The 24,230-nt window shown below is 46.8% G+C and overlaps 9 protein-coding genes across 10 annotated transcripts in view; 4 read left to right on the forward strand and 5 right to left on the reverse strand.

Moving 5' to 3' along the window:
• CNC02490 (regulation of translational termination-related protein, putative) overlaps nucleotides 1–1,520 on the reverse strand; it is a 2,698-nt gene extending 1,178 nt beyond the window's left edge. The window contains exons 1-4 of the mRNA XM_569938.2: nucleotides 1,165–1,520; nucleotides 645–1,096; nucleotides 421–591; nucleotides 1–371 (exon numbers count right to left, since the gene is read on the reverse strand). The exon at nucleotides 1–371 is cut by the window's left edge and continues 340 nt beyond it. Coding sequence (XP_569938.1) covers nucleotides 1–371; nucleotides 421–591; nucleotides 645–1,096; nucleotides 1,165–1,242 — 1,072 coding nt within the window. The 5' untranslated portion in view covers nucleotides 1,243–1,520. The remainder of the gene's footprint in view (nucleotides 372–420; nucleotides 592–644; nucleotides 1,097–1,164) is intronic.
• Nucleotides 1,521–1,691: 171 nt separating this feature from the next.
• CNC02500 (ATPase, putative) lies at nucleotides 1,692–5,703 on the forward strand. The gene is made up of 14 exons (XM_024656731.1): nucleotides 1,692–1,745; nucleotides 1,829–1,873; nucleotides 1,928–2,041; nucleotides 2,091–2,177; nucleotides 2,226–2,440; nucleotides 2,494–2,699; nucleotides 2,750–2,911; nucleotides 2,969–3,168; nucleotides 3,218–3,297; nucleotides 3,353–4,845; nucleotides 4,897–5,072; nucleotides 5,125–5,276; nucleotides 5,336–5,371; nucleotides 5,428–5,703. The coding sequence occupies exons 2-14, from the start codon at nucleotides 1,855–1,857 to the stop codon at nucleotides 5,542–5,544; spliced, it is 3,057 nt and encodes a 1,018-aa protein (XP_024512397.1). The 5' UTR covers nucleotides 1,692–1,745; nucleotides 1,829–1,854; the 3' UTR covers nucleotides 5,545–5,703.
• A 698-nt stretch (nucleotides 5,704–6,401) lies between these two features.
• Nucleotides 6,402–9,510, forward strand: CNC02510 (beta-glucosidase, putative). Its single transcript, XM_569544.2, has 5 exons — nucleotides 6,402–7,158; nucleotides 7,213–7,425; nucleotides 7,475–8,002; nucleotides 8,056–8,973; nucleotides 9,024–9,510. Exons 1-5 carry the CDS (start codon nucleotides 6,680–6,682, stop codon nucleotides 9,343–9,345), a joined length of 2,460 nt encoding a protein of 819 aa, XP_569544.1. The 5' UTR covers nucleotides 6,402–6,679; the 3' UTR covers nucleotides 9,346–9,510.
• Nucleotides 9,497–10,661, reverse strand: CNC02515 (hypothetical protein). Its single transcript, XM_024658939.1, has 4 exons — nucleotides 10,269–10,661; nucleotides 10,082–10,202; nucleotides 9,872–10,020; nucleotides 9,497–9,777 (listed from the first exon to the last, which is right to left on the reverse strand). The coding sequence occupies exons 1-3, from the start codon at nucleotides 10,450–10,452 to the stop codon at nucleotides 9,900–9,902; spliced, it is 426 nt and encodes a 141-aa protein (XP_024514277.1). The 5' UTR covers nucleotides 10,453–10,661; the 3' UTR covers nucleotides 9,497–9,777; nucleotides 9,872–9,899.
• A 510-nt stretch (nucleotides 10,662–11,171) lies between these two features.
• Nucleotides 11,172–13,746, reverse strand: CNC02520 (chaperone, putative). Its single transcript, XM_569545.2, has 6 exons — nucleotides 13,491–13,746; nucleotides 13,183–13,436; nucleotides 12,712–13,123; nucleotides 11,857–12,653; nucleotides 11,530–11,796; nucleotides 11,172–11,468 (listed from the first exon to the last, which is right to left on the reverse strand). The coding sequence occupies exons 1-6, from the start codon at nucleotides 13,570–13,572 to the stop codon at nucleotides 11,346–11,348; spliced, it is 1,935 nt and encodes a 644-aa protein (XP_569545.1). The 5' UTR covers nucleotides 13,573–13,746; the 3' UTR covers nucleotides 11,172–11,345.
• A 2,272-nt stretch (nucleotides 13,747–16,018) lies between these two features.
• Nucleotides 16,019–16,883, forward strand: CNC02530 (expressed protein). Its single transcript, XM_024656732.1, has 6 exons — nucleotides 16,019–16,234; nucleotides 16,290–16,311; nucleotides 16,372–16,452; nucleotides 16,512–16,525; nucleotides 16,607–16,779; nucleotides 16,843–16,883. The coding sequence occupies exons 1-5, from the start codon at nucleotides 16,067–16,069 to the stop codon at nucleotides 16,652–16,654; spliced, it is 333 nt and encodes a 110-aa protein (XP_024512398.1). The 5' UTR covers nucleotides 16,019–16,066; the 3' UTR covers nucleotides 16,655–16,779; nucleotides 16,843–16,883.
• A 78-nt stretch (nucleotides 16,884–16,961) lies between these two features.
• On the reverse strand, nucleotides 16,962–18,572 carry CNC02540 (organic acid transporter, putative). The gene is made up of 11 exons (XM_569547.2): nucleotides 18,438–18,572; nucleotides 18,283–18,324; nucleotides 18,213–18,229; nucleotides 18,050–18,153; nucleotides 17,935–18,002; nucleotides 17,616–17,880; nucleotides 17,504–17,561; nucleotides 17,372–17,450; nucleotides 17,272–17,317; nucleotides 17,111–17,223; nucleotides 16,962–17,060 (listed from the first exon to the last, which is right to left on the reverse strand). Exons 1-11 carry the CDS (start codon nucleotides 18,463–18,465, stop codon nucleotides 17,005–17,007), a joined length of 876 nt encoding a protein of 291 aa, XP_569547.1. The 5' UTR covers nucleotides 18,466–18,572; the 3' UTR covers nucleotides 16,962–17,004.
• A 352-nt stretch (nucleotides 18,573–18,924) lies between these two features.
• CNC02550 (hypothetical protein) lies at nucleotides 18,925–20,189 on the forward strand. Its single transcript, XM_569548.1, has 5 exons — nucleotides 18,925–19,072; nucleotides 19,126–19,229; nucleotides 19,286–19,349; nucleotides 19,405–19,532; nucleotides 19,607–20,189. Exons 1-5 carry the CDS (start codon nucleotides 19,015–19,017, stop codon nucleotides 20,051–20,053), a joined length of 801 nt encoding a protein of 266 aa, XP_569548.1. The 5' UTR covers nucleotides 18,925–19,014; the 3' UTR covers nucleotides 20,054–20,189.
• Nucleotides 20,190–20,835: 646 nt separating this feature from the next.
• CNC02560 (expressed protein) lies at nucleotides 20,836–24,138 on the reverse strand. 2 transcript variants are annotated; one of them, XM_024656733.1, is made up of 13 exons: nucleotides 24,025–24,138; nucleotides 23,799–23,968; nucleotides 23,714–23,743; nucleotides 23,138–23,650; nucleotides 22,930–23,089; nucleotides 22,649–22,875; nucleotides 22,514–22,595; nucleotides 22,354–22,474; nucleotides 22,031–22,304; nucleotides 21,812–21,979; nucleotides 21,523–21,761; nucleotides 21,255–21,473; nucleotides 20,836–21,204 (listed from the first exon to the last, which is right to left on the reverse strand). In XM_024656733.1, exons 1-13 carry the CDS (start codon nucleotides 24,044–24,046, stop codon nucleotides 20,895–20,897), a joined length of 2,535 nt encoding a protein of 844 aa, XP_024512399.1. In that variant the 5' UTR covers nucleotides 24,047–24,138; the 3' UTR covers nucleotides 20,836–20,894. The 2 variants fall into 2 exon arrangements, with proteins under 2 accessions (XP_024512399.1, XP_024514278.1); XM_024658941.1 differs by having other exon boundaries at nucleotides 22,649–22,878.
• Between the last annotated feature and the right edge of the window lie 92 nt (nucleotides 24,139–24,230).

Genomic DNA, 24,230 nt, shown 5'->3' on the forward strand with positions numbered 1-24,230 from the left:
CAGGGACGTGTAGAGACCCGGAAGAGGGTTTAGTGAGGTCGGCAAGGCGAATAGCCTTGGGCGCTGATGAGTTACCACATGTCCCGGACGGTGTGGGGGGAGGAACAGCCGCTTGGCACTTTGGCTGAGGGCAAATGCAGAATGAAGGATCGATCTCGACTATCCGTCTGTCCTTGAAAACTTCCCATCTCTCCCGCAATTCCTTACCAACTACTTTTTCGACAAGCGGGGCTGTCACGCCTTGGTCCAACCGGCTTGCTTTTTCGTTCGTCGCCCTTTGCTTGACACACGCTACACTGGGGCAGGCAACTGCTTCGAGGGTACCTTCAGATATAGCTAACGTCCAACATTCACCGAGGCACTCGGTGCAACTGTGAATACTTTTAGCGGCGTGTGCGTTTGACCAGTTAGAGGGCTCACAATACACAACCACATCCTGGCATTTCCACACAACGACCCCCTTTACGATTCTCCCAGCAAATCGAACAAGGAAATGCCGTTTGTTCAAATTCATTTTGAATCTGATATGAATCGTACGACTTTAAAGCCGTGAAGAATGTCGCGGGCGAGAGTGGAGGAGGGACTGTCAATCTGATTACAAAGTCAGCTCCGAGCGGGAACAAAGACAAAAAGATGCTATTCACGTAAGAGAATCGTGTATGAGCCTCTGAGTTTCTCGAAGGAAGTCTCCATTAACAACCCAGTCCCACCACCTCCATAATACACCTTGTCCTTGATCCCAAGCCTCTTTGTCGTCGTCCCACATGCGTCGAAGCCTGCTTTCAATTTCCCTCAAGTCGTTTTGAAATAACCAGCTTCCTAATTTGTCATCATGTCCTTTGAAAAGAGGGGCGCGGAGTGATATTGGAGCCGGGGGCACAAGCAAGGGGTAAGTTTCCGGAAGGGCGACACAGAGAGATAATGCTGGGAGATGAGATAAAGTCAAGGACGGTATTGACGATTCCCCATTGTTACTTGCTGTTGAAATGGAGACCTTAGTCGGTGAAGATAATTTGACAGGCAATGTAAGGGTCAAAATACGCCCTGGCCTGTTGTTCGGATTGGGATGTATTTTGATCTGACCAGGATATATAGACTGTGATTACAGTTCCATCCGACACTATTTCATCAGCACTGCTAAATAAGATTGAAGAAATGACATACCTCCAGTACAGTTAACTCGTCCTCCTGCATACTCTCGCACTGCTGACGGATTTCATGATGGTCCATGTCGTGGTACATATAACAAGGCGAATACAATAGGGCCGATAATGATGGTGACACTGATAATAATTTTGCTAACACGGATGCCGACGATGTTATTGCTGATGCTGATCGATGCCGATGATATTTGCTGATGTCGATGCCAATAATACTGTTCGCCTATGCTAATGCTGCCCTGCTGTCACTCAGAAGTTGTCGACGAAGCACACCGGATGGTGGACCACTCCACTATGACCTGCACCTTTTATTACTTCCGGGAGATTACTTATTATGTTCTGGTTGTTGCAAAATTAAAAATATCCAAGAGACAGCAGGTGGCAAACCTCGGTCTTCTCCTAAAAGCTCGCCACAAGCCCCTCGGCCTTCTTCTGGGCCTCCGGTTTGACGGAGATCATCCAATGTCCGTTGAGGGAGAGTGGACTTGGTTGTAATAAATTATTAATTAAATTGTGCTTCGTACGCGTCGCGCGATATCTTTTCAGACATTGGCGGATGATCATCGTGCAGTGGTGGATCTGATTGTATGTACTTTTCCTCCATTATCCGTCTTGCCGTACAGCACACCTTCAGACATCCCCTATAGTGTGGCAGCTTATAGACATAGCTATAAAACATAGCTGACCAAGTAGAATGATCGGGGGAATCAAAGGTAAGCATAGCCAGCTTGTAGTTACTTCCCTCGCGCTCATACACGCGTTTGTAGCTATCGACACCTCTTTAATTCATCGCATCCATTCCGGACAGGTTGTCTTAGATCTACAAAGTGCCATCAAGGAGCTCTTGGAGAACAGCTTGGATGCTGGGGCAACGGCCATTGGTGAGATACTTTAAAGAATGGCACTGAGCGTTACTGATTCCTCTCATAGATGTACGAATCAAAGACAACGGTCTAGATAGCATAGAGGTTGTCGACAATGGCTCGGGCATAGCGGAGGCTGATTGGGAATCTATTGGTATGTCGACTGTCACCGCCGCCTATATTTATGCTTATTGGACTGCAGCCCTGCGACATCACACGTCAAAATTGCCGTCTCTAGAAGATCTACACAAAGTAACTACCTTTGGCTTCAGAGGCGAAGCACTTTCCGCCCTGGCTGCCCTATGCGACTCAATTACAGTAGTGACGGCTACCAAGGAGACGGCCCCAATGGGGGCAGTAATCAAACTCGGGAAAGATGGTCGAACGATTGAGACTTCAGGAAGGGTTGCCCGACCGGTATGTCCGATGCCGGAGTGTTGTCAAGGCTGACCAGGAGGCATGTAAAAAAGCGTGGGACAACCGTTACACTATCAGGTCTCTTTAATCCTCTTCCTGTAAGGCGAAAGGAGTTTGAACGGAATGCGAAGAAAGAAGTGTCGAAAGCGCTCGTCCTACTGACCGCATATGCCCTCGTACCGGCAAGTGCCTCGGTTCAGGACGCACGAAACGGAGTCCGTTTGAAGGTTGAACTTACTGCAGGGGGAGGACGAGCTTCGTGAGCTAGGTTATTCAATGTCTCTTATATAACCCTGACGCCCCATCTAGCAAACGGAGCATTCACTTGATGACGGATGGAAGAGGTCAGCTGCGTTCTTCTGTAGGCGCTGTATGGGGGCCTTCAGCGTTAGATAACGTTGAGGATATCAATCTCCGTTTGGAAGTGGAGATTGACCGAGTCATGGCTCGTCGCGAAGGAATCACGGAAAGGTCAGTATTCGCCTCTGTTTGGTGAGGTATTTCACTGATATTAGTTCATTAATTTAGGAAGCAGACTGTGGAGGTCAAGGGGCTGATTTCATCAGCACAATGGGGCTGTGGATTTTCAACATCCTCAAGGCAATTTTTCTACATCAATGGGCGCCCATGCAATCTCACAAAAGTGGCTAGAGCGATCAACGAAGTCTACAAAAGCTTCAACACAAACCAACTACCTCTCGCTATCCTTGACTTTAAGATTCCTACTGGTGAGCTGCGCCGTAAAATTGCAACATCAACCCTGACATATGCTCTCAGAGAGTGTGGATATCAATGTTAGCCCTGACAAACGAACAATTTTCGTGCACAGCGAAGACTGTCTCATAGATTCCCTCAAGGTATTAATGTTTCGTCCGGTGGATGTGCACCCTGCTAATGAATCGGCCGAGACAGACAGCTTTGGAGTCATTCTTTGCACCGTCACGTAATACATTCACTGTGGAAGGAGCCAGTCGCACGATAAAAAGCATCCGACGTGATCATTCACATCCATCGCTGAAACAAAGTCAGCGCAGTCAAGCAATTAATCAAACACAACAAGAAGACGCAAGTTTGGAGGAGCAAGGGGGTGAACGCCAAGTAGCAAGTGACACGGAGGCATTCGATAATGTAATAGCTCGGAGACCCCTTTCACGTAGGTGCTCCCAAACTACCGGCAGCATCCCTTCATCTCCACACGAGGAGCAAATGAAAGGATCCATAACTTCCGCCGCAACATTGACTTCTTCCCTTTGTGAACTGAACGAAGCCCGGCTCTCTTCCCCAAGCTCTCAAGCGTCACTTCGGCAGCGGTCCCTGAGCACATCCAAACCTTCCTTGAATCCTGCCCAAACAGTCTCCGCCATCCAAGCGCTCAATAACTGTGAGGCAGTTAGCAAAGACCGAATGTCGAAGCTAAGGGAAAATTCACAAGGCAGCACTAGTCAAAAGGCTACTGCGAAACACGAAAGTGACGACGAAACGCAGATTTCTGTGGTTGAAGAACAGGAAGTGATGGAAGATATGCCCGAAGATGCGAATCAAGATGAGGGAAGGAACACGGAAATAGTCAGCCCGAACCATGAAACCCCGAAGATATCTGAAGGTGAGGCAGCCGTAGAGGCTATCGAGATCGAGGATCAGACGATAGAAACGGCGTCCGGCGTTCAGGATCATACTATAAAACATTCAACGCATGCGAACAGACCGATCCTCGAAATAGAAAGTTCCACTGATGAGAATTTACTCCTTTCCACACGTCATTCCGCTTCTGCGGTGTGGTGCGGAGTGGACCAACAACTGTCTGAGCAAACATCGGCTTCTCCTCAACATATCCTTTCTGGGAGTGGCCGTGACTTGTCTATTAGGACTGATCCTCCACCTGAAAATCGGAAGATTGACTTTTCTACCTCGTGTGATCCGCAGCGGACATCTGCCTCTTCGTCCTCTTCACCTATCGTCAAGCCGAGAGTCTCTCAACGTCTTAAACCTGATAAAGCTTACCGGGATGAGATTATCTCTACGGCTCCACAAGGTGAAGTCATTATGCGTTTCGACTTGTCCCGCTTGCGCAAGAGATTTGCAAATGCAGGAAATCGCCAAGCAGGAGCGCAGAGCAAGCGTGTATCACAGCTTGTAAAACAAGGCGATTTAGAGGAAGCAGCCGGTATCAAAAACAAAGACTCGGAACTCGCAGAGGAAACCCTTTCAAGGGTAATCTCGAAAGCTGACTTTGAGAAGATGGAAGTCAAGGGGCAGTTTAATAAGGGATTCATCATAGCAAGGTTACAATCGACAGATAACGGAACAGATGATCTTTTTATCATCGACCAACATGCTTCAGACGAAAAGTACAACTTTGAAACCTTACAGCAAACAACGAAAATCAAAGCTCAGGCTCTTATCAAGTATGTCCAGAACCTCTATTATTGAGCTTTTCAACTGATAATGGATGGAAGACCTCGGGCGCTTCATCTCACGGCTGGCGATGAAATTGTTGCTATGGAAAATATTGACATCCTCAATGCCAACGGGTTTGATGTCCATGTTGATGAGAGCAAGCCTGCGGGGAAGGGTGAGAGAATAAGTCTTTTGGCAATGCCAGTAAGCAAAGAAACCGTATTTGATTTTAAAGGTACGCGATCCTTGCGTCCTAACAAGTTCATTGCTCAACGAAGACATGACAGATTTAGAACAGCTACTTCACCTGTTGTCTGATGACTCCCGACCATCAGGACAGATGGTCCGTTGCATGAAAGCCAGGGCAATGTTTGCCAGTAGGGCTTGCAGGAAAAGCGTCATGATCGGAAAAACTTTGACAAAGGGCCAAATGTCTCAGGTGAGCTTCTGATAAAGGTACAAGATTAGGATTAGGATACATCATTGACGCGAGAGTAGCTACTACGCAATATGGGTACCATCGATCAGCCATGGGTGAATATGACTTGCTTTTTTAGAAAATTCCAGTGCCCACTGACCCTTCTCGGCAGAATTGCCCTCACGGTCGTCCCACAATGAGACATCTTACCAAATTGAACCCAGCACCAGAATCAAGTAAAATAAAAGGGAGATTTGACTGGACCAGGTGGAAAGAGGCTCTGGCGTGAGATAGTAGTGGCTATTGATGATGAGAACAACAGCATGACTGTTACGTACGGTGTAGTGCTACGGGTCGTAATCCCGATAGCGAGGGGAGTCCTCGTGGTTGGGACTAATCCACCCTTGACGCTACAACGGTCGATGCACTAGCTAAAAATTTGTCCACGATATTCTCCGCTCGAGAAAACGGCAAAATGAGGTTTTGGCTGAAACAGAGCCCGTTCCTGAATGATGGACTTTTAGGCCTTTCAAGGGGCTTTTTGCACTAATAACAAGATTTGGAAATAAGTGCACAGGACAGAAGTTTGCATTGGTTGTTGAGAGTCAGAAATTTTCGAGAAAAGAAACCATTTCTATTGGAAATGCTCTGCATTGCACCCGCTGGAAATGAATGCCATTTCAAGACCATCAAGCTCTCGCAATGAACTTTGTACAAGCCAGCGAATAACCATGATGATGCCTTTACTTTGAAGAGCCCCCCCTCCTCCTCCCGACAATGATAACCCATGATAATGACGTTTTACGTATGTACCATACGTACAACATAAAAAGCAAACCATGGGTGCGTTAAATGCCGATTGCCGAATTTTTTCCGATCAGGCACTTTTTAGAAAAGAAAAACCGTGGATTTTCCGAACGTTTGACATGCCAGATAGTTCAAATGGGATGTATGTGATGTATGTGCCTCGTTGTTAGCGTGGTGGTTGTTCTGCTGATCGCAAACGGCTAACGGATATGCGGCATCCACATCTGGGAATAACTGCAGATAAGCTAATTAATTCGTAATTATTCCAGTCATCTGATCTTATCCGATGGGGACCGGCGGCTACAGCAGTGGCATCATCACATCCACCTACAACCAGCGGATAAACGTCTTAAACTGAATTCTCTGTGGTGGGATACATTATTTCCGTTCATCACAACCTAGCAGACCATGGCGCACATGGGTCTCAATCAATCATCAGCTTCTCATTTGCCTTTCCATGGAAATCCCTATATAAACAAACGTCTTGAATAGGTCTCCCCTTCTCTTCTTCGTCTCTTACGGATCTTCTTCTACGGCTCCTACTCTTCTCCCTTTTTTTCAATCAAGCTTTCTCAATCGGTGTGGCCTGACAGCTTCGTCACTGCCTTGCTACAACAATGCTGGCCCTGCCTGTCACCCTCCTATGGCTCAGCACCGGTTTTCCGCTTCTTACCTACGCCTCGCCGGTTACATCCGATGCTGACAATCATACTATAAGTGCTACTGAAGCAAACAGTAGTAGCTCGACTTCATTCCTTCCTCACAATACCTCTCGACATCATGAATCAAGTTCACAATCCCCCATCACATATATTTCTCCTCAGATAGCGGCCCCTATTAATGCCACCTACGTTAATCCCTCTCACAAGTGGGAAAAGGCTTATCGAAAGGCCAAAAAGTATCTTGACGATTGGACATTAGAGGAGAAAGTACAGCTCACAACCGGCGTGGGATGGGAAAACGGTCGTTGTGTAGGCAACATCGGGGCCATACCAAGCAGAAATTTTTCGGGTTTATGTCTTCAGGATTCGCCATTAGGTGTTAGGTTGGCGGATTTTGTTTCTGCTTTTCCAGCTGGAATTAATGCTGCCGCAACGTGAGACACCGTTTCAACTTTTTTTTGCCTATGTATCTCACCTTCACAACATAGGTTTGACAAGGATCTTATCTACGCTCGGGGCTATGCTTTGGGCCAAGAATTCAAAGGCAAAGGTGTGCATGTTGCTTTAGGTCCAATGACAAATATGGGACGTGTGGCTGCTGGCGGCAGAAACTGGGAAGGCTTTGGTGGCGATCCCTACCTAAGTGGCTGGGCAACTGAAATGACTGTTCGAGGTATACAAGATGCTGGTGTACAAGCCTGGTGAGCCTTTTTCTTCTGCAGCTTCCTATCTGACAGCTAATGTTACTAGTGTCAAGCACTACGTTGGAAATGAGCAGGAACGCAATCGGACCACAGAATCCTCTAATATCGACGACCGTACTCTTCGGGAGATATACACCCATCCCTTCTTACGTGCAGTACAAGCGGATGTGGCTTCTGTAATGTGTTCTTACAACCTCATCAATGGTTCATGGGCGTGCGAAAACCCCAAAACGCTCAATGGGGTACTGAAGACTGACTTTGGTTTCCAAGGCTACGTCTTGTCCGACTGGGGTGCTCAGCATTCTGGAGTTGTCTCTGCCAACAACGGTCTGGATATGTCCATGCCTGGAGACATCGTTCTCGGAAGTCTGACTAGCTACTGGGGTTCCAATTTGACAGAGTCAGTCAAAAACGGGAGCGTGAGCGAAGAAAGGCTCGACGACATGGCCGAACGAATCATGGCGGCGTACTTCCTAGTAGACCAAGATAAAGATTATCCAGAAGTCAACTTCGATTCCTTCCGTTTGTCTGGATCCAATAATTCTCACGTTGATGTAAGGGGTGACCACTGGAAGTGAGTAAAAACAGAGCAAACATTAAGGTAACGAAGGCTTATCTTGTATACAGAATCATTCGGCAAATGGGAGCCGCGTCGACTGTCCTTCTCAAGAATGTCGACCACGCCCTACCTCTTAGGAAGCCTCGAAGTATGACACTTATTGGTTCTGATCTTGGTCCCTCTCTCCGTGGGCCAAACGGGTTTTCCGACCGCGGCGGGCTGTCTGGTACCCTTGCTATGGGCTGGGGTTCTGGCACAGCCGAATTCCCTTATCTTGTCGACCCTCTTTCCTCCATATCCCTCCAAGCACGGGAAGATGGAACCATTCTCAATTGGTGGCTCGATGACTGGAACCTCTCGAATGCTTCCTATTGGGCGTCGGTAGCTGAGGTCGCTATCGTTGGTATCAACAGCGACTCTGGCGAAGGCTACATAACCGTTGATGATAACGAGGGTGATCGAAACAACCTGACTGCTTGGAACAATGGTGATGAGCTAGTAAAAGCTGTGGCTTCTGCGAACAACAACACCATCGTCATAGTTCATTCTGTCGGGCCCATGATCATTGAGGACTGGATCGACCACCCTAACATCACTGCTGTCCTCTGGGCCGGTCTGCCGGGGCAAGAATCAGGCAACTCTCTCGTCGATGTTCTTTACGGGGCATACAACCCTTCCGCTAGACTTCCTTACACGATCGCTAAGAAACGGGAAGACTACTCAGCCGATATTGACTATGTCACTTCTGATATTCCCGCCATAACTCAGGTCAACTATACAGAAGGCTTGTTCATCGATTATCGACATTTTTTGGCAAAGGACATCACTCCTAGGTATGAGTTTGGCTTCGGGATGAGTTACACGAGCTTTGAATTTGGAGACGTTTCACTGGAGGAGATCAAGGAAGAGGGTGCAGGAGACGACATTTACAACTTCCAAGAGGTCGATGATGGGACAGTAAAGGCCGGTCGCTTTTTGCTTGACTAGTGAGTGTTCTCTCTTGATGGCCCAATTACACCACTAATAACATTGTTAGCTTGCACAAGGCTCAATGGACTGTTACCATCGATATCACTAACACTGGTGGGGTCAACGGCTGTGAGGTTCCTCAACTCTACTTAGCATATCCAGCCGACTCTGGGGAGCCACCCAAGGTAATGAGAGACTTTGCCAGGATCAATCTTGATCCTGGAGCTAGCCAAACAGTTACATTCAACTTATCGAGATATGACGTTTCTATTTGGGATGTTGAAAGCCAGAAGTGGACTATCCCTGACGGTACGTTTGTCGTTGAAGTGGGGAAGAGCAGTATGGACAAGGATGCGAAGACAGCTTCATTCTGCCCGGGGAGCTGTTAAAATATTGGTATCATTATTGCTTGGCATGTTTTTTTGTTTTGTTTTTGTTTTTAATAGCTAAAATTTAAATGTGGACATTTGAAAATCTTCGTACATATAAGTTAAATATAGTGGTAAAGAATACAGAATAAGTGAATATAGTAGTAAACAATGCATGATAAGTAGTAAAATTGTACGTAGTAAATAATATTCTACGGACTACGCAGTTGACAAATGTAAATCATCCAAGTGGACTATTTAGGCCCGCCAGCATTCCACCATATCACATTGCCACCATATGACATTGCTGGCCATTTCGATCACTATGATGGGTTTCCGATGGATCTCGATAGTGAAAATTTCGTTAGGGATCGACGTGTAAATAAAATTGGACACTGAAATAGTTCGGGGGCGAGTGTGATGACTGGGTGGGTTTTCAATGATTCTGCTAAGCTGACAAGCAAAGATTGGAGCAATAATAAGGACGCAGACGGCGGGATGTCAAGGACGTGAGGTATGTGACCGAGCATGATGTTTACTGACATACCACTCGTGCTGCTCGTCATCATGGTTGGTCATTCGCTTTGTCTCCCGTCGTCGCTTTGGTCCGCTTCCTCTCCTTCACCCGTTTCCAACGTTGCTTGCTTCTCTTCTGTAGGGTGCGATGGTAATACATCAGCACTAAAACCAGGGGGCCTACCGGCCACGACAGCATATCGGTCAGTTTTTCCAATGCAATCAAGATAAAATGACTCACCACTCGCCAGCCCTTTTCCACTCTTTCACATCGCCTTTTTCCAGAATGTAAACGATCTCCCCAACCAATCTGACACTCTCCTCAGGTGCAGTTGGAAAAAGTCTAATGACAGCATAGTCGCCTTCAAAGTAAATTTTGAGATATTGTCAGCGTCAGGCCCCCGCTTTTCGTAGAAATGACGAGGTACCACGCATAACGATCAGTCCCTTCATCCTCTTCAGTGATTTTGATATTTCGACAAGTCGCTCCTCGCCCAAGGCATCCTTGCAAAGGAAATTGTTCGAGCCTTGAGGCGCACCAAGCTGGACTAAATTGTGGGAATGGGGAAGAGGAGGAGCATATGACTGCTGAGGGGCTTGTTTCCGGGGCATTTTGATGTGTTCCAACCGTTCTCGATGTTGAAATGAGGCCCTTCGCCGGTTTAATACACCAGGGAGGATCAGAAATATGGAAGATATTCGGTCTTGTAATAGCCTGTAAGCCTCGAATGGTACAGTAGTATCAGAGAAGAAATCAATGAGCTGATTAAAAAAAATCACCCGGGCCCGATGGCTGTGTTATTTGATTAAATAACACTTTTTTACAACAGGGACAGCAATTATTCGATACAACAATTAGCTCGGTGCGCCACATCTCTAGCGTATCTACTTATAACTTTTTATGGCTTTCATATACCATGCTCTCAAGGGCAACGACGAAAATTCGCTAACATTTTTACCCTATAGAACTATGCAGAGGTCTCTCTAAATGGACGACATCCGGAAATAATGGATAATCTCGATGACTGTTCCCGAAAAGAAACCCACCCCCGGGCCTCCTCTGAGGACAAATTTAAACAAGTACGTAGACGACGGAAGTGCCGCATAACCTGAAAGACAAGTGGGCGCTCCGATCCCGTCCGCTCCGTCGTCCCTGTCCGTTATGGAGAGTTAGGTCTTCTCTCGCACTACGGAAAGCCCCACGATAAAGGAAGTTTGTGCCTCTGAGAGATCCGAATGGAACCCTGATAGGAGAATTAGACAAATGAAGTAGCTTGCGAAGTGGAAGAAGCGATTCAGCCGGAGTAGCTACGTAGGAAGTCCACGGGACGACTCTGAGTGGTTTCACTTCCAACTTATTCGGTCCATCTTGTCAAATGCATAATAAATAAGTACTAAAAGAACAACCTGAGGTACAAGCAAATGATTAATCTTAATCGCGACTAATTTCTTAAAGAGTTACAACCACAGTCAATTTTATATTTGTTCTTCCTTCACAAGCCAATCTAATCAACTTCCTCAACTGAAGGACCCTCCTCTTGAGCAGCACCCCCGCCAGCGCCACCTCCAGGGAATCCTCCAGGGGCACCGGCACCGCCTGGCATTCCACCGCTTGCGCCATAGAATTTCTACCATTTGTATGTAAGCTTCTGCAGCTTTTTAGATAAGTCAGAAATTCGGAACACTCACGGTCATGATTGGGTTGGCAATACCCTCCAGCTCCTTCTGCAAACTCTCGAACTCTTCTTTAGAAGCAGACTGCATAGTGTCGAGAGCGTTAATCACCTCCTCGACCTTCTTCGAGAGCGTTTCGTGATCGGCGGAGTCGAACTTGTCCTTGTTGTCAGACAAGGTTGTCTTAAGAGAGTAGGCATAAGATTCAAGACCATTCTTGGCTTGAACAGTAGCTGCAGCGGCCTCATCTTCGGCCTTGAATCTCTCAGCTTCAGCAAGCATCTGTTCAGCGGAGTTAGCAAAGTGAAGCAAGCGACAATGCTGACATGTTCGGAGACTTACCCGTTCAATTTCCTCTTTGGACAGTCTACCCTTGTCATTGGTGATGGTGATCTTGCTGGTCTTACCGGTAGATTTGTCGGCGGCGTTTACATTCAGGATGCCGTTGGCGTCAATGTCAAAGGACACTTCGATTTGAGGGACACCTCGGGGGGCCGGAGGAATACCGGATAATTCAAACTTGCCGAGCAAGTTGCAATCCTTAGTCTTGGCTCGCTCACCCTCAAAGACCTGGATCAAGACACCAGGCTGGTTGTCAGAGTAGGTAGAGAAGACCTCAGACTTCTTGGTGGGGACAGTGGTGTTCCTCTTGATCAAGGGGGTCATGATACCACCGGCAGTCTCGATACCCATGGAAAGAGGGGCAACATCGAGCAAGAGCAAGTCCTGAGTGGCCTCAGAAGTGTCACCAGTGAGGATAGCAGCCTGGACGGCGGCACCGTAGGCAACGGCCTCGTCGGGGTTGATGGACCTGTTGGGCTCTCGACCAGAGAACATGTCGGAAACAAGCTTCTGGATCTTGGGGATACGGGTGGAACCACCGACAAGGACAATCTCGTTAACGGAGGACTTGTCAATCTTGGAGTCTCGGAGAACCTTCTCGACGGGGTCCATGGTGGATCGGAAGAGGTCCTGACAGAGCTCTTCGAATCGGGCACGAGTGATGGAAGTGTAGAAGTCGATACCATCGAAGAGAGAGTCGATCTCGATAGAGGTCTGGGCAGCGGAAGAAAGAGTTCGCTTAGCTCGCTCACAGGCGGTTCGGAGTCGTCGGAGAGCTCGGGCGTTAGAAGAAAGGTCTATATGACAGATTAGTGTTGGTTCGTCAACAAATTAAACATCAAAGAGGCAACTTACCCTTCTTGTTCTTCCTCTTGAACTCCTGGACAAAGTGGTTGACAAGTCGGTTGTCAAAGTCCTCACCACCAAGGTGAGTGTCACCAGCGGTAGCCTTAACCTCGAAGATACCCTCCTCAATAGTCAAGAGAGAGACATCGAAAGTACCACCACCAAGGTCGAAGATCAAAACATTCTTCTCGCCCTCAGACTTCTTGTCAAGACCGTAAGCGATAGCAGCGGCAGTAGGCTCGTTGATGATACGGAGGACATCAAGACCGGCAATGGCACCGGCGTCCTTAGTAGCCTGACGCTGAGAGTCGTTGAAGTAGGCGGGGACGGTAACCACGGCTTTAGAGACAGTGCCACCGAGATAAGCCTCAGCAGTCTCCTTCATTTTAGTGAGAACCATGGAGGAAATCTCCTCAGGAGTCTGATTAAGGGCAGGTCAACTTCATTTACTTCCACCAATAAACAAATGTGACAACTTACAAAAGTTTTCTCTTCTCCCTTGTACTCCACCTTGATGACAGGCTTGCCTCCCTTTTCGACGACCTTGAAAGGCCAATGCTTCATGTCGGCCTGAACTTCGGCATCGTTAAACTTACGGCCGATCAACCGCTTAGCATCGAAAACAGTGTTGTAAGGATTCATTGCAACCTGATTCTTCGCGGCATCACCGATAAGTCGCTCAGAGTCATTGAAAGCAACATATGATGGTGTTGTTCGATTGCCCTGATCGTTGGCTGGCGCAAAGGTCAACAACTGACGAAGCCAGTAAAAGTACGTATTTTACTTACCAATAATTTCTACCCGGTCGTTTTGCCAGACGGCAACACAAGAGTAGGTGGTGCCCAAGTCGATACCGATTGCTTTTGTCATGTTGAATTAGTGGATGTGTGTATATGTGCTGTGGAGTTGCGAGTGGGTAGTTTTATATGATAGAGTGGGTTTGAATGGAATTCTGGATAAGTGGGAATAGTAAGATAGCGGGAGTGGCTTATATATAGTATATGGGAGGAGGCAAGTAAGTAACAGAAACTGGAAGAAGATCGGGGAAGTCGTGAGAAAGTACTACGTCACGCCACAAGATGCGACGAAGCCGAATCCACCAGAACTCTCGAGAACATTGCTGAAAGCTGACGAACTTTTACTTTATTACGTAATGCTTTTAAAAGCCTCGCACACGTCACAGATCAACAACAACAAATATGATGCTACATTTTTATAATAGTACGTTTCAAATATCAATTTCCTTATTTTTCATACAAATTTGGTGGCGGTGGTCCCCGCAAAAATAAGATAGGCGGAATGAAGTCGAAAAAATAAGGAAATTGATATTTGAAACGTACTAATTTTCCCCATACAAAATAAGGAAACGGAATCAAAATAAGATAAGGCGCGACAGGAAATAAGGTAATGAAAAATAAGGAAATTTATATTTGAAACGTACTAATTCCATAACAACTTGAAGCAACAACGAACGTCGTGAACTTCTAACACCGTTCACCGTTATATGAAGGTGAAGAGTTACCTACTATCATCTCTGGGAAATTCGCTTTCGCGATTGAGCCTATCATGAAAGCTTTGATTGTAGCCCGAACCCTAACAGGGTTGGGAGGTGGGGGATTGAGCGCAAGTATTTGGACGACTCCCGCGTCTGTTGTTTACTGAGGTCCTACTGATGCCATCCATTATTTCAATTTAAAAGCATAACCAACAAATTGATACAAGCTATTGCTGATTGACATCCCCTTGGATACTACCCATTGCGCGATGTTTCAAGGCTTTTCCAGCAAACTGTCTGGAACAGGGATGGATTGGGTGACTATGGTATATAATCTTTAATGGTCTTCGAGATTTCTGACAGTTTTCCGTGCGAAGTCTTGGTGCACCTATCGGGGAGAGTTGTCAACGACTGTCTGAATTGGGCATGGATGATATGGCATAATATAATCCAGGCTGCTTCTTTGACGATCTGACAGATTCCTATCCTGATCTTTGGGTTTTCGTGGTGCATTTAAATGTCCATTACAACAATCCTATCGATATTGACTCAAGAGGCGACATATACAGAATACGGAGGGACCAAGCAAGACTTGATTCAGCTCTTCAAAGAAATAGATTCCTTGGCTGTTTCCCGTTGGCTGGGTGGTTTGGCTCTGATTTAACAGCAGCTGTCTCTCTCATAACGAATAATACATCCCAGAACACATACAGTTGGTCAGATTCTCTTCCGTTGGTGCTATTCAAGGCTTGCTAGCATGGTACTTCCAAGGCCCAGGTGATGAGAAAGTGAATGACATAGTTTCGCTCTTCTTTTTCAGATTTTGGGATGCATCTACGCCTAAGGCCATTGATGTGATGTTCTGATGCGTTGTAGATCATCGAGTCTATTTGAGTCTTAAGCTTCTCTTCGTGATCTCGTTGACCCCATCAGATCAATTACAACTGAATCTTACGAAAAAGCCCTCCACACGGTCTTAGCTCTGAGCCTGGCCACTTTTTTTGTCGGGATTAGGTAAAAGAGGGATAGATATGATTGAACCAGTTCGTGGCAAGAGATGTCTCAAGGGGCACAGCTGGATCATCAAGATGACGGAGTGGGAGATGCCTGATGAGTAGGTCGTAGTCGTACAAGTAGATTACAATACATATACAAGGTGGCCCAAAGGCAGATGTTCGCTTGACATGTGATGTTGTTGATATTATGTGATCATGAATAACCTTCATGCATCACCGGCACCTTTCCATTGGTCTGTTCGATGATTTCTCCCTCCCCTTGCTTCCAGGTCTAGCAGGCTCGGCATTCCAACGATATATCCATTGCAAGGCGCTCTGTGTGTGTCTGTCTGTCTAAATGAATGAACGAGGAATGAATGAATGAACCAGAAGATAGAGAAGATGCTCCGGTGGTTTTTCTAACTTCCTCAGCAACTTTCAACAAACAGTGGTCAGTAAGTTAGCCGGCAAATTCCCTGGTGAAAAGGAGACCGCAAATGCGCAATCAGTTCACCTGGCAAGATACAAAGACAAGGCCAAGAACTCTATTAAAGCCACACAGCTCACGCATATAGAGTCATCAGGTCACTTGATGAACCTTACTGTGCATGGCCGTAGTAGTGATTTAATGACGTCATGTAGAATATCCACCACTTTTTATAACTCAATTGTGGTCTATGATGTATGTGCGGCGCGTTTCTTTCTCATCGACAGTGAACGGAACGAGCCAACGGATGATAGCCGATTGCTGACCACTCTCCTGTTGGCGCGGGTATATATAATGAGATGCAATAAGGCCAGCCGACGTGTTTCTTACCAGTTTACCAACATTGTAATCACCTTTCCTTAAACGCTATTAACCAGCAGCATCGCTATGTACACCACCGCATTCCTCCGAAGCACTGTCACCGGTCTCCGACCAGCTCTTCACCGTCCGGCCAGCGTTGTCGACTCTTCCCAGACCCTCCTCACTTCCAGCCGCCTTGGACGTGTTGCAAAGAGATTCAATTCATCTGGCCCCAGGACAGACAAGCCTAAACTTGTAAGTGGCTATAGTGGATCACCATTAGGACGCTGTTGATTGGAGATGATTCTAGGTATTCCGATTTGGTCTTCGCGGTAAGCTATTTCCACTGTGTCTGAGAATAACAATTTGAATGAATTGATAATCGTCATTAGATATCCCCGTCGAGCTTTATCCTATTCTTTTTGTCACTGGCGCCGCTTGTGTGGGGGGTGGCGTTGCACTGGGTAGACAGCGTGAGTCTGTACACAGTGTTAACTCGGTTTTGCTTATTGACCGGTGATTTCCATTCTAGTCTATTTAGGTGACGTGAGTGTGAAACGATGACCACAATAACTTGGTATATCACCCAAACGCATTGCGACTGACGACAGTATGCCTTCAAATTAGCTGCGATTCAAACCAACTGGCCCTGCCTCTGCCCAAGGGCAACAGTGAACATCAGACTGAACGGAGCAGCGTCGAATAAGCGTTTGATGTTGCTTGCGTTGGAAAAGGTAGAAGATTGTAACAATGATCAAGAACAGTTGTTTTTAAGTGAATTTTGTCAGAATGAACTTCGAGTAAGCTGCTAGTCATTTGGTAGATCACCATGATAGCCGTGACTGTAGTCTGATACAGAGTAGTGATCCAGGGGCTGTAAATGTGACACGATTAATCCACGATCTGAAAAGGAACTGATATGACGCCGGCGACAATGGAACTAAGCTACAACATTCGACAGCGATGTTATTAATTTGTATCAGGCGAAGATCTCTTGCATAGGCAAAGACAGAAACATAAACCAATCAAACATAGGGAGGGCCAAGATAGTTCCTGAACACTGTAGACAACGCTTCCACCACTGTTCACTCATCGTCAGTCTCAAGGGTCTTCACGAAAACAGTCACTCACCCAACAACAAGACTCCGCCACCAGGAGCGAGTCGTAAGACCTTGGGCGCGAAGCCCTTGTACAGCCCAGCCATGCCTTCCTGCTTGGCGACTTTGAGGAGCGCAGGATAAGCCCTGATATACGCGGTGAGCTAGACACATTATTGGGAAGTGATGACGCACCATTCTCCTGTGCCATGAAGCTGAATTCGGGATTTCACAACATCAACTAGATAGGCTGTTAACGACAAATACTGTTCCAGAAGTAGAAAAAAAAACCAACACGGGGTATTCAAGGACGTCCCGATGAAGCCACCAACGGTACCTGCAATGAGATTGTTGGACAGCTCCTGCTTTTTGCTCTGTGAAAGGTCACCATCATACTAATAAATAGGTAATCGCCTTTGATACTCACGGTGGCCTTGGGGAGTAGATTTCTTACGGCGAAGATGGCACCAAAGTAACCACCATTCCTGGCAATATGTTCTTATCAACCCTTTCAACATTTAAGACGGCAAGTTACTCACCACCACCAGTGTCTCCAGAAGGTGGATTCCATACCCTGATACAATCCAAGAGGACCACTTTTGGCAAGAGCCTGTTTGACAACATCCATTGGACCCTTGAAAGTGGAGCTCTTGTCCTGCATCCTAATTTTGACGAGCTCAAAAGGAGTGACTACAACGGATTCGGTAGCACCGGCAAAACAACCGGTAAGGATGGCAATCGCTTGTGTGTTTTTTCGCTGTCCGTTGTTGGTGAAGAAAGCACCCCAAGATCCGTTAGCAGCAACTGCCCAAACATCAGCTCACATAGGCAATCGAATGCGGACTGAAGGCAACATACATTTGACTGCTCGCTTGGGGGCTTCGAGCATGAGAGGCGGCAAAATGCCCCTGTACAAGCGCCTGGGACTGAAATTGCCATGTTGTGAGCATCGTAAGAAGACTGATGAACTTACCCCTCCTGTGCGACGATGTTCTTGAACACCTGTACCATGTTGGCACCTTGCTTGCCAGTATCAAGCTGCTGACGCGTTTTCACCACATCCAGAGGATAGAGAAGCTATTGGGAGTCTCAATCAGTCAGGCTGCTGCATTGACCGATTTGAAATAACGACAAACAAGCAACTCAGTACAGCCTGTAATCATCTTATCAGTACAATAGTCTCAGCCGCAAACGACGATTGCTCACCTGCAATGGCGCCAGAGGCAAAGGTGTAAATGAAGGGCAGGGCTATCCATGTATCCTCGCGTCAGTCAATCCTAATCCACGTATTTGATTGGAATCTCCGTGGCCTGCCAACCGAAAAAAAGGTATAGAGCGGCATGGATTTGTGTGTCACTCACGCAGGGGCGTCTTGAGTTCTGTAGACATCGCGCAAATGAAGGTGTTCTTTTGAAACGATAACCGGAAAAGAAAATTATCCAGTCGTGTCGTCGGTTGGATGTTTTTTTAAGTCACGGAACAAGAGGCCATGGCGGGGTTCTAAAAGGTGCAGCAGCAGCAGCAGCCAACGAGCGGCGCGGAGGTGTTAGTAATCGGACTAGCCGGGGCGAACCCGGCGACTCCGGTTTGGCGGTTACCGCCGCTCTGCGTTCCTTAATTTTCCGCTTTTGGCAGGTTTTTGGCAGGAGATCTTGATCTGCTGGTGGTGGTATTAATAATAACCTGGTGCTAGTAATTATTTTATATTTATCGAACTCCGTTCATCTTCGCCTTCTTGCTCATCACGGATTTGCCATTTTATCGTGCATGACGTCATACAAGTTGATAAACATTTATTAGCCCAGTGTAGATGACTACCAGAATATATTTATATAGTCCAGCTAGCTTCCGAGTCCCTAGCCACCCACCCCTCTTTACAACAATTTCATTTTACAACACCTATATAAGTACTCCATACTGGATAGTAGTGAAATCATTATGGGAATTTTTGGAACTTCTGACCCCGTCAAGCAAACAGAGAAGGCTCTGGCAAAAGGTAAGTATACCTGGGCGGTCCCGTTATAATTGGTCTGACGCCTCCCGCCTCAGAGGCCAAAGCAGAGGAGAAAAACATTAAGCAGAACGTCAAGAGCCTCAGTCACGCAGAGAAAGCCGAATCCAAAGCTGCAAAGGCCGAACAAAAGGCTGAAAAGGTACGCAAAGACCATAAGTTTTGGCAGGCCCGTAAACTCATGTGTCCCATTTAAAGCACCATCTCAAGGCCTCCAAGTTTGAAGAGAAGACCGCCGGCGTCCTCAATAAAGCAACCAATAGTATGTACCTAATCATTTTAATATAGGTACTTGACAGAATATTAATTACACTTAGAACACGAGGAAGCGTACCATAAAGAGAATGTCGCTGCTTCGGAAGTCGTCCAGAAGCAACACGCCCATGGTACCCTATCCAACGCTGTGGAACAGAAGAAGGCTCAGCTGGAAGCTCTGCAAAAGAAGGTAAGTGAAAACTCACAAGCGCTTTCCATTGGTATTTGGGATCAGATTTGGAACTAATGACTTCGCCCTTGTAGCATGAGGTAAACGAACAGTCTCGGGAATCGAAACTTCACGAGGTATCGGGTCCGGCGGCCTCTAATGACAATAAGGTCGGTGCAGCAAGCCAGCATCATCCTTCTAGCCAGGCCGGCTCTCAACCAGCCGGCACTACTGTTGGAGGACAGAACAGTGGTGCTGGTGCTCCTGCCACAAGCGGAGCTGGCGGAAACGTCGGTACAGCTGACTATCAGCAACAGGGGAATGGCGCTGGCGGTGCATTCAGCCAGAGTCAGCAAGGTGTACCTGCAGGTAACCTTGCCGCTCAGAGCGATAGCTATGGAGCGGCACAGGGAGTTACTTCGCAGGGGAATGCCAGTCAGTCCACTGCCAATGCCAACCGCGGCTATGGTGGAATAACCGCAGGCGATAATCAAAGGATGGGCCAAGAAGAGAAAGTGACTGAAGCTGTGCGCCGAATGTGAGGGAACTAGTAAATGTAAATGTCATCGGAAGGGAGTTCGCAGTCAATAGTACGCAGTAAAGCAGAGTGAGGATGTTTTGTTGTAGTCTGGTAAACAGTGTGCAATATGGTGTTAATGTTATCATAATTAAGTCTCCGAAAAATACTCATTATACGTCTGAGCTACCGAGTCTGGATTAGTTCCAACAATGTGTAACCGCTGCTTACTTATCTATTCTAAAAATATCTTCCCACCGCTTGATGGCCGCGTTATAGTGGAATGCTTACGTTGTTTGATGAATGATGTGGATGGTAGATGTCACTTCAATAAACATCTGCCAGGGAAGCTACCCAGCCTTCTGCGTTTTCTTCTTCATTGTTTTGAAGAAGAACAATTAGGTAAAGGATGATAGGATCAGAGGGAGGAGGACCACTGCTGTTGGCCACTGCAGTAGCGAGGCATAGCCTTCTACATTGGTCTCCCCCCTTTTCTTCCTTGCGCATTTGATGATGACCCCTTTTTTGGTTGTTCACAATACCACTGATGAGGTAACGACGACACATTAGCAAAATGCAATAGAAGGCAAAGCCACTAAGCATGCCATGCCGTACAACATTAATGACGATAGCGAGCACCTTCGGCATTTCATGTCTGGTATACAACTAATGGGCTTTGCCTCATCTTCTGTTGTCTTCCCTCTTCCCCTTTATTAGTTAATCTTCTGGTGGCGCATTAATCTTTTGTGCAACATTTCTCATGAATGGCCGATATACAGAAGGATCCCTTCTGTGAAGATTACAGCGACCACTTTTGCATGGCTAGCAAGTAAAAACAGGTACGTTGAATGGCTATATTACGCTGACTATTGTTCATCATGCCTGGCATGCGCTAGGACCTCCTTGATTAGTTTGACATAAATGTCCACCTTCGTTTCTTCTTCACTATTCGTCACGTCCTGATCCTCCACAGTCTTTTCAACTAACTCCCATTGTTCCTTTGCATCTTTATGTTTATCGATCCAGAGAACATATTCACTCTCTGACCATCCATGAACTTCATGAGGCAGACGTAAAGGTGAGCGGACGATAATATGATGGAGGACAATCAAGGGAGGAATATGGACTGTCTCGACTGGGTTGACCAGGGACTCGAGATTGGCAAAGAGAAGTGTTCTTTCACGGGCTCATCAGTCATGGTTCCTCATGCGTGGAAAAAATCTTACCGAAATGTCCGCAGAGCAAAATAGTCGTCCCCCACTTGCTCGACCTTAACACTATCTTTCGCTCCTTGTACCTTGCCCGTGCTCAGAAGATTGGTTACACCCATCTCGAGCTCGGTCATGTCCCCTGTGAGTTTAAGCGCTCCACTTTCCCCCATTGGTCGGGCTATACTTGCGTGCAAGAGGAAGGTTCGAACGATAAATTTGCTCAGATCCAAAACCCTGCGGTATCACTATTTAGCCAGATACTATCGTAAGCGGTACGACTTACCATGCTTTCATGTATTCTCCCAAACTCATTCTCCCCAAAATCTGGTTCCTAACAAATCCAATTTTATCGACCAAATCTTGCATATATGGGCTTCCACCTCTGGCATCCATCCCCATTGCTAAAGGGTCTACGGGTGTGTCAAAGTTCACACGGTGAATGCGAGAAAGGGTTGAAGTAATTTCTTTGCGAAAAGCTGCATCAAGGGATTTGGTGATGCGCCTATAGGTCGTTTCGAGAGACTAGTCCCATATTAGAACAATTCTTCGTTGGCGGCAAGCTAAGGACTCACATTTACAGAAGGGCTCAGAATGTCCCAAACTTTACCTGTAAGATCATGTTCGACGTACGCCAAGTTCAGCCAGCAATGATAGAGGCATCCGACCAGTTGTGCATTGACCTGCTGCGCCGATGTGGCATTCGGTCCGATTAGACTTGTGGCAGTAAAGTCTTCGATCAACTGATGGTCATAAGTTTTAAGTTACCAGCAAACAGCGTACAGATGGCTTACCATTCCATCGACAGTTTGAATAAACCCGTCCAATATTTTGGCTGCATTTCTAGCCACTGTTCTCACGAGCAGGGGATCAAACCTTGCCGAGTCCAGTTCATTGATCACCGTTCTCGCAATACTGACACCATCGCTTGGACCTGGTGGATTCCCGCGAGCAGAAAGGTATTGCTCAACCGCGGACGCTACAACGTCACTCATACGATTGGTTGACCGCGTAAGGTAGAGAGTTTCGAAAGACGAGATAGAACGAAGGACAAGAACTGCTTCAGGACTGCAAATATTTAGGGCGTTTCAACTGTTCGATTTGTGACTTAGCCTACCTCTGATGTTCCTGGGTATAAACAGTGTCTGTATGAACTGCAATCCTTGAAAAAAAATCATGAAACAGTCGTAGTAGCCTAGGATATCCTACGCTGAGAGCCTGCTGCAACCATGACGACGCTGAAGAGTATTAGCTTGGTATTGGGCAGTCCGGCTTACTTTTCGCCGCTTCTTTGGTTTGCGTCTCAAAAGCCTTTGCTAAAGTGGTCCAGTAGGTAAAGCTGGGCTTCTCATCTAATCTCTAAAGAAATTGGTCATTAGCAGTCAAGAAACCAAAGGCATCATCAAACTTGCCTTCATTACTTCGTCAAAAAATTCCACTTGTGTTAAGGTATCCCTTTTAATTCGCAAAACCTTCTCCAGGGTATAAACCTTGATGCAACAATTGGCCACATCATCTATGACGCGTTCGAGTCTCTTCCAAAGGATGCTGACCCAAAGATGAGTGGTGCTCGAAGTTGGTTCGGTAGGCGGCCGGCTTCGAGAAGGAAATTTGATTGTGCCATGAGAGCTATTTGCATCTACTGGATGAGATATCAGCACGCGAATCAAGATCATATGACGACAAATCAGACCTTTAACAGCGACTTCTTTGCCTATTGCTGTAACATCAAAAGCCTTAGTTACTCTTAAAGTTACAGCGTCATTCAAGTCGTCCAAGAGGTTTGACACTAGATCAGGTAGAAGTCGAAGATTATGTGCGGTTTGAAGAGCGGACGACAAGACGGTCTGGTTCTGGACTAAGGTCAGCTTGCACTTGACGAAGTGCTAGATATGACGCACAAGTTCCTGCAGCCCAGCAAAGACCATAGTCTCCATTTCTTCTATCACCGTATCCCTAGCTCGGCTTATCAAAGGAGAATAGGCTTTGACGAAGTCAATATCCAGTAGCGCTATGGAAGTCGTGTCGTCCCCTCGTTCATTACTTTCGTCCCTTAGCAAGGAGTCAAGCTCTGCGCAACTAAGGGCGGCTTTGGCAAGCTCTGCTCTCCTTTCAGTTTTCCCCTTTTCACCGTCTTCCTCTGGAGCATTTCCCATTCGTTCCAACTGGTTCTCTAGACGTCGCGCGACGATGACAAATCGACTGGCGCGTCGAGCAATGTCTTTAATTTGCCGCAGATTCTGCTGTCGTCTTACAAGGGTTGAAAGATTGGTATAGGGAGTATGGATCTTGGAGTGTAGTCGGTCGATGGATGCAGATAATGATATCAAAGACGAGCGGATGGGAGAAAGGTGAGATGATAGGGAAAGTGACGTTGTGAGATGGTTTAGAAGAAGCAGGTGTGAAGCAGTGATCTGGTTTGGTGGTTAATCAGTACAGCAGTTGGTTCACCTGTTTGTTTCACTCTGGCAACCTACCTCCTGCCGTAGCTGCTTTGTCACATCTTCCTATAAGTCCGGTCAATTGTTCAATCATTGCGAAATGTCTAGCGTGGAAACGCACAATGCCATAGTTCAACCTTGCAAGCTCAGCACCGACATCTAGGTCGGCTTTATCATTGTCCTCCTTATTGTTGTTCTGCTGAGACTGGTCAGGTGTGTATTGTCTTCCCTGGAGGATGGCGTTGGTGTAGGAATGGACGTCGAAGGAATCGGAGAGGAAGGGCTTGTGATCTGTGGAGGTAAGACGAGAGTGGCTGGGAGGGGCAGAAAAGGGAAGTACTACTGACCGAGAAAGATGTCTGTGGGCATGAGGGCGGCTGGAATGAGGGTGAGGGAGGTGGAGTGGAGAGGGGGAAGGGAGCGTGGAGCGGGCGAGCTTGTGGCTTCGGAATTGAACCAAATACACCTATATTTTAAGCGCAGTACTACATCTATCGATCTATTATCGATCACGCGTATTCCTTATCCAACCCCCCTTTAAGATTTCCCTTAG

Source organism: Cryptococcus neoformans (genome assembly GCF_000091045.1).
Source record: "Cryptococcus neoformans var. neoformans JEC21 chromosome 3 sequence".
Classification (NCBI taxonomy): Eukaryota; Fungi; Basidiomycota; class Tremellomycetes; order Tremellales; family Cryptococcaceae; genus Cryptococcus; species Cryptococcus deneoformans.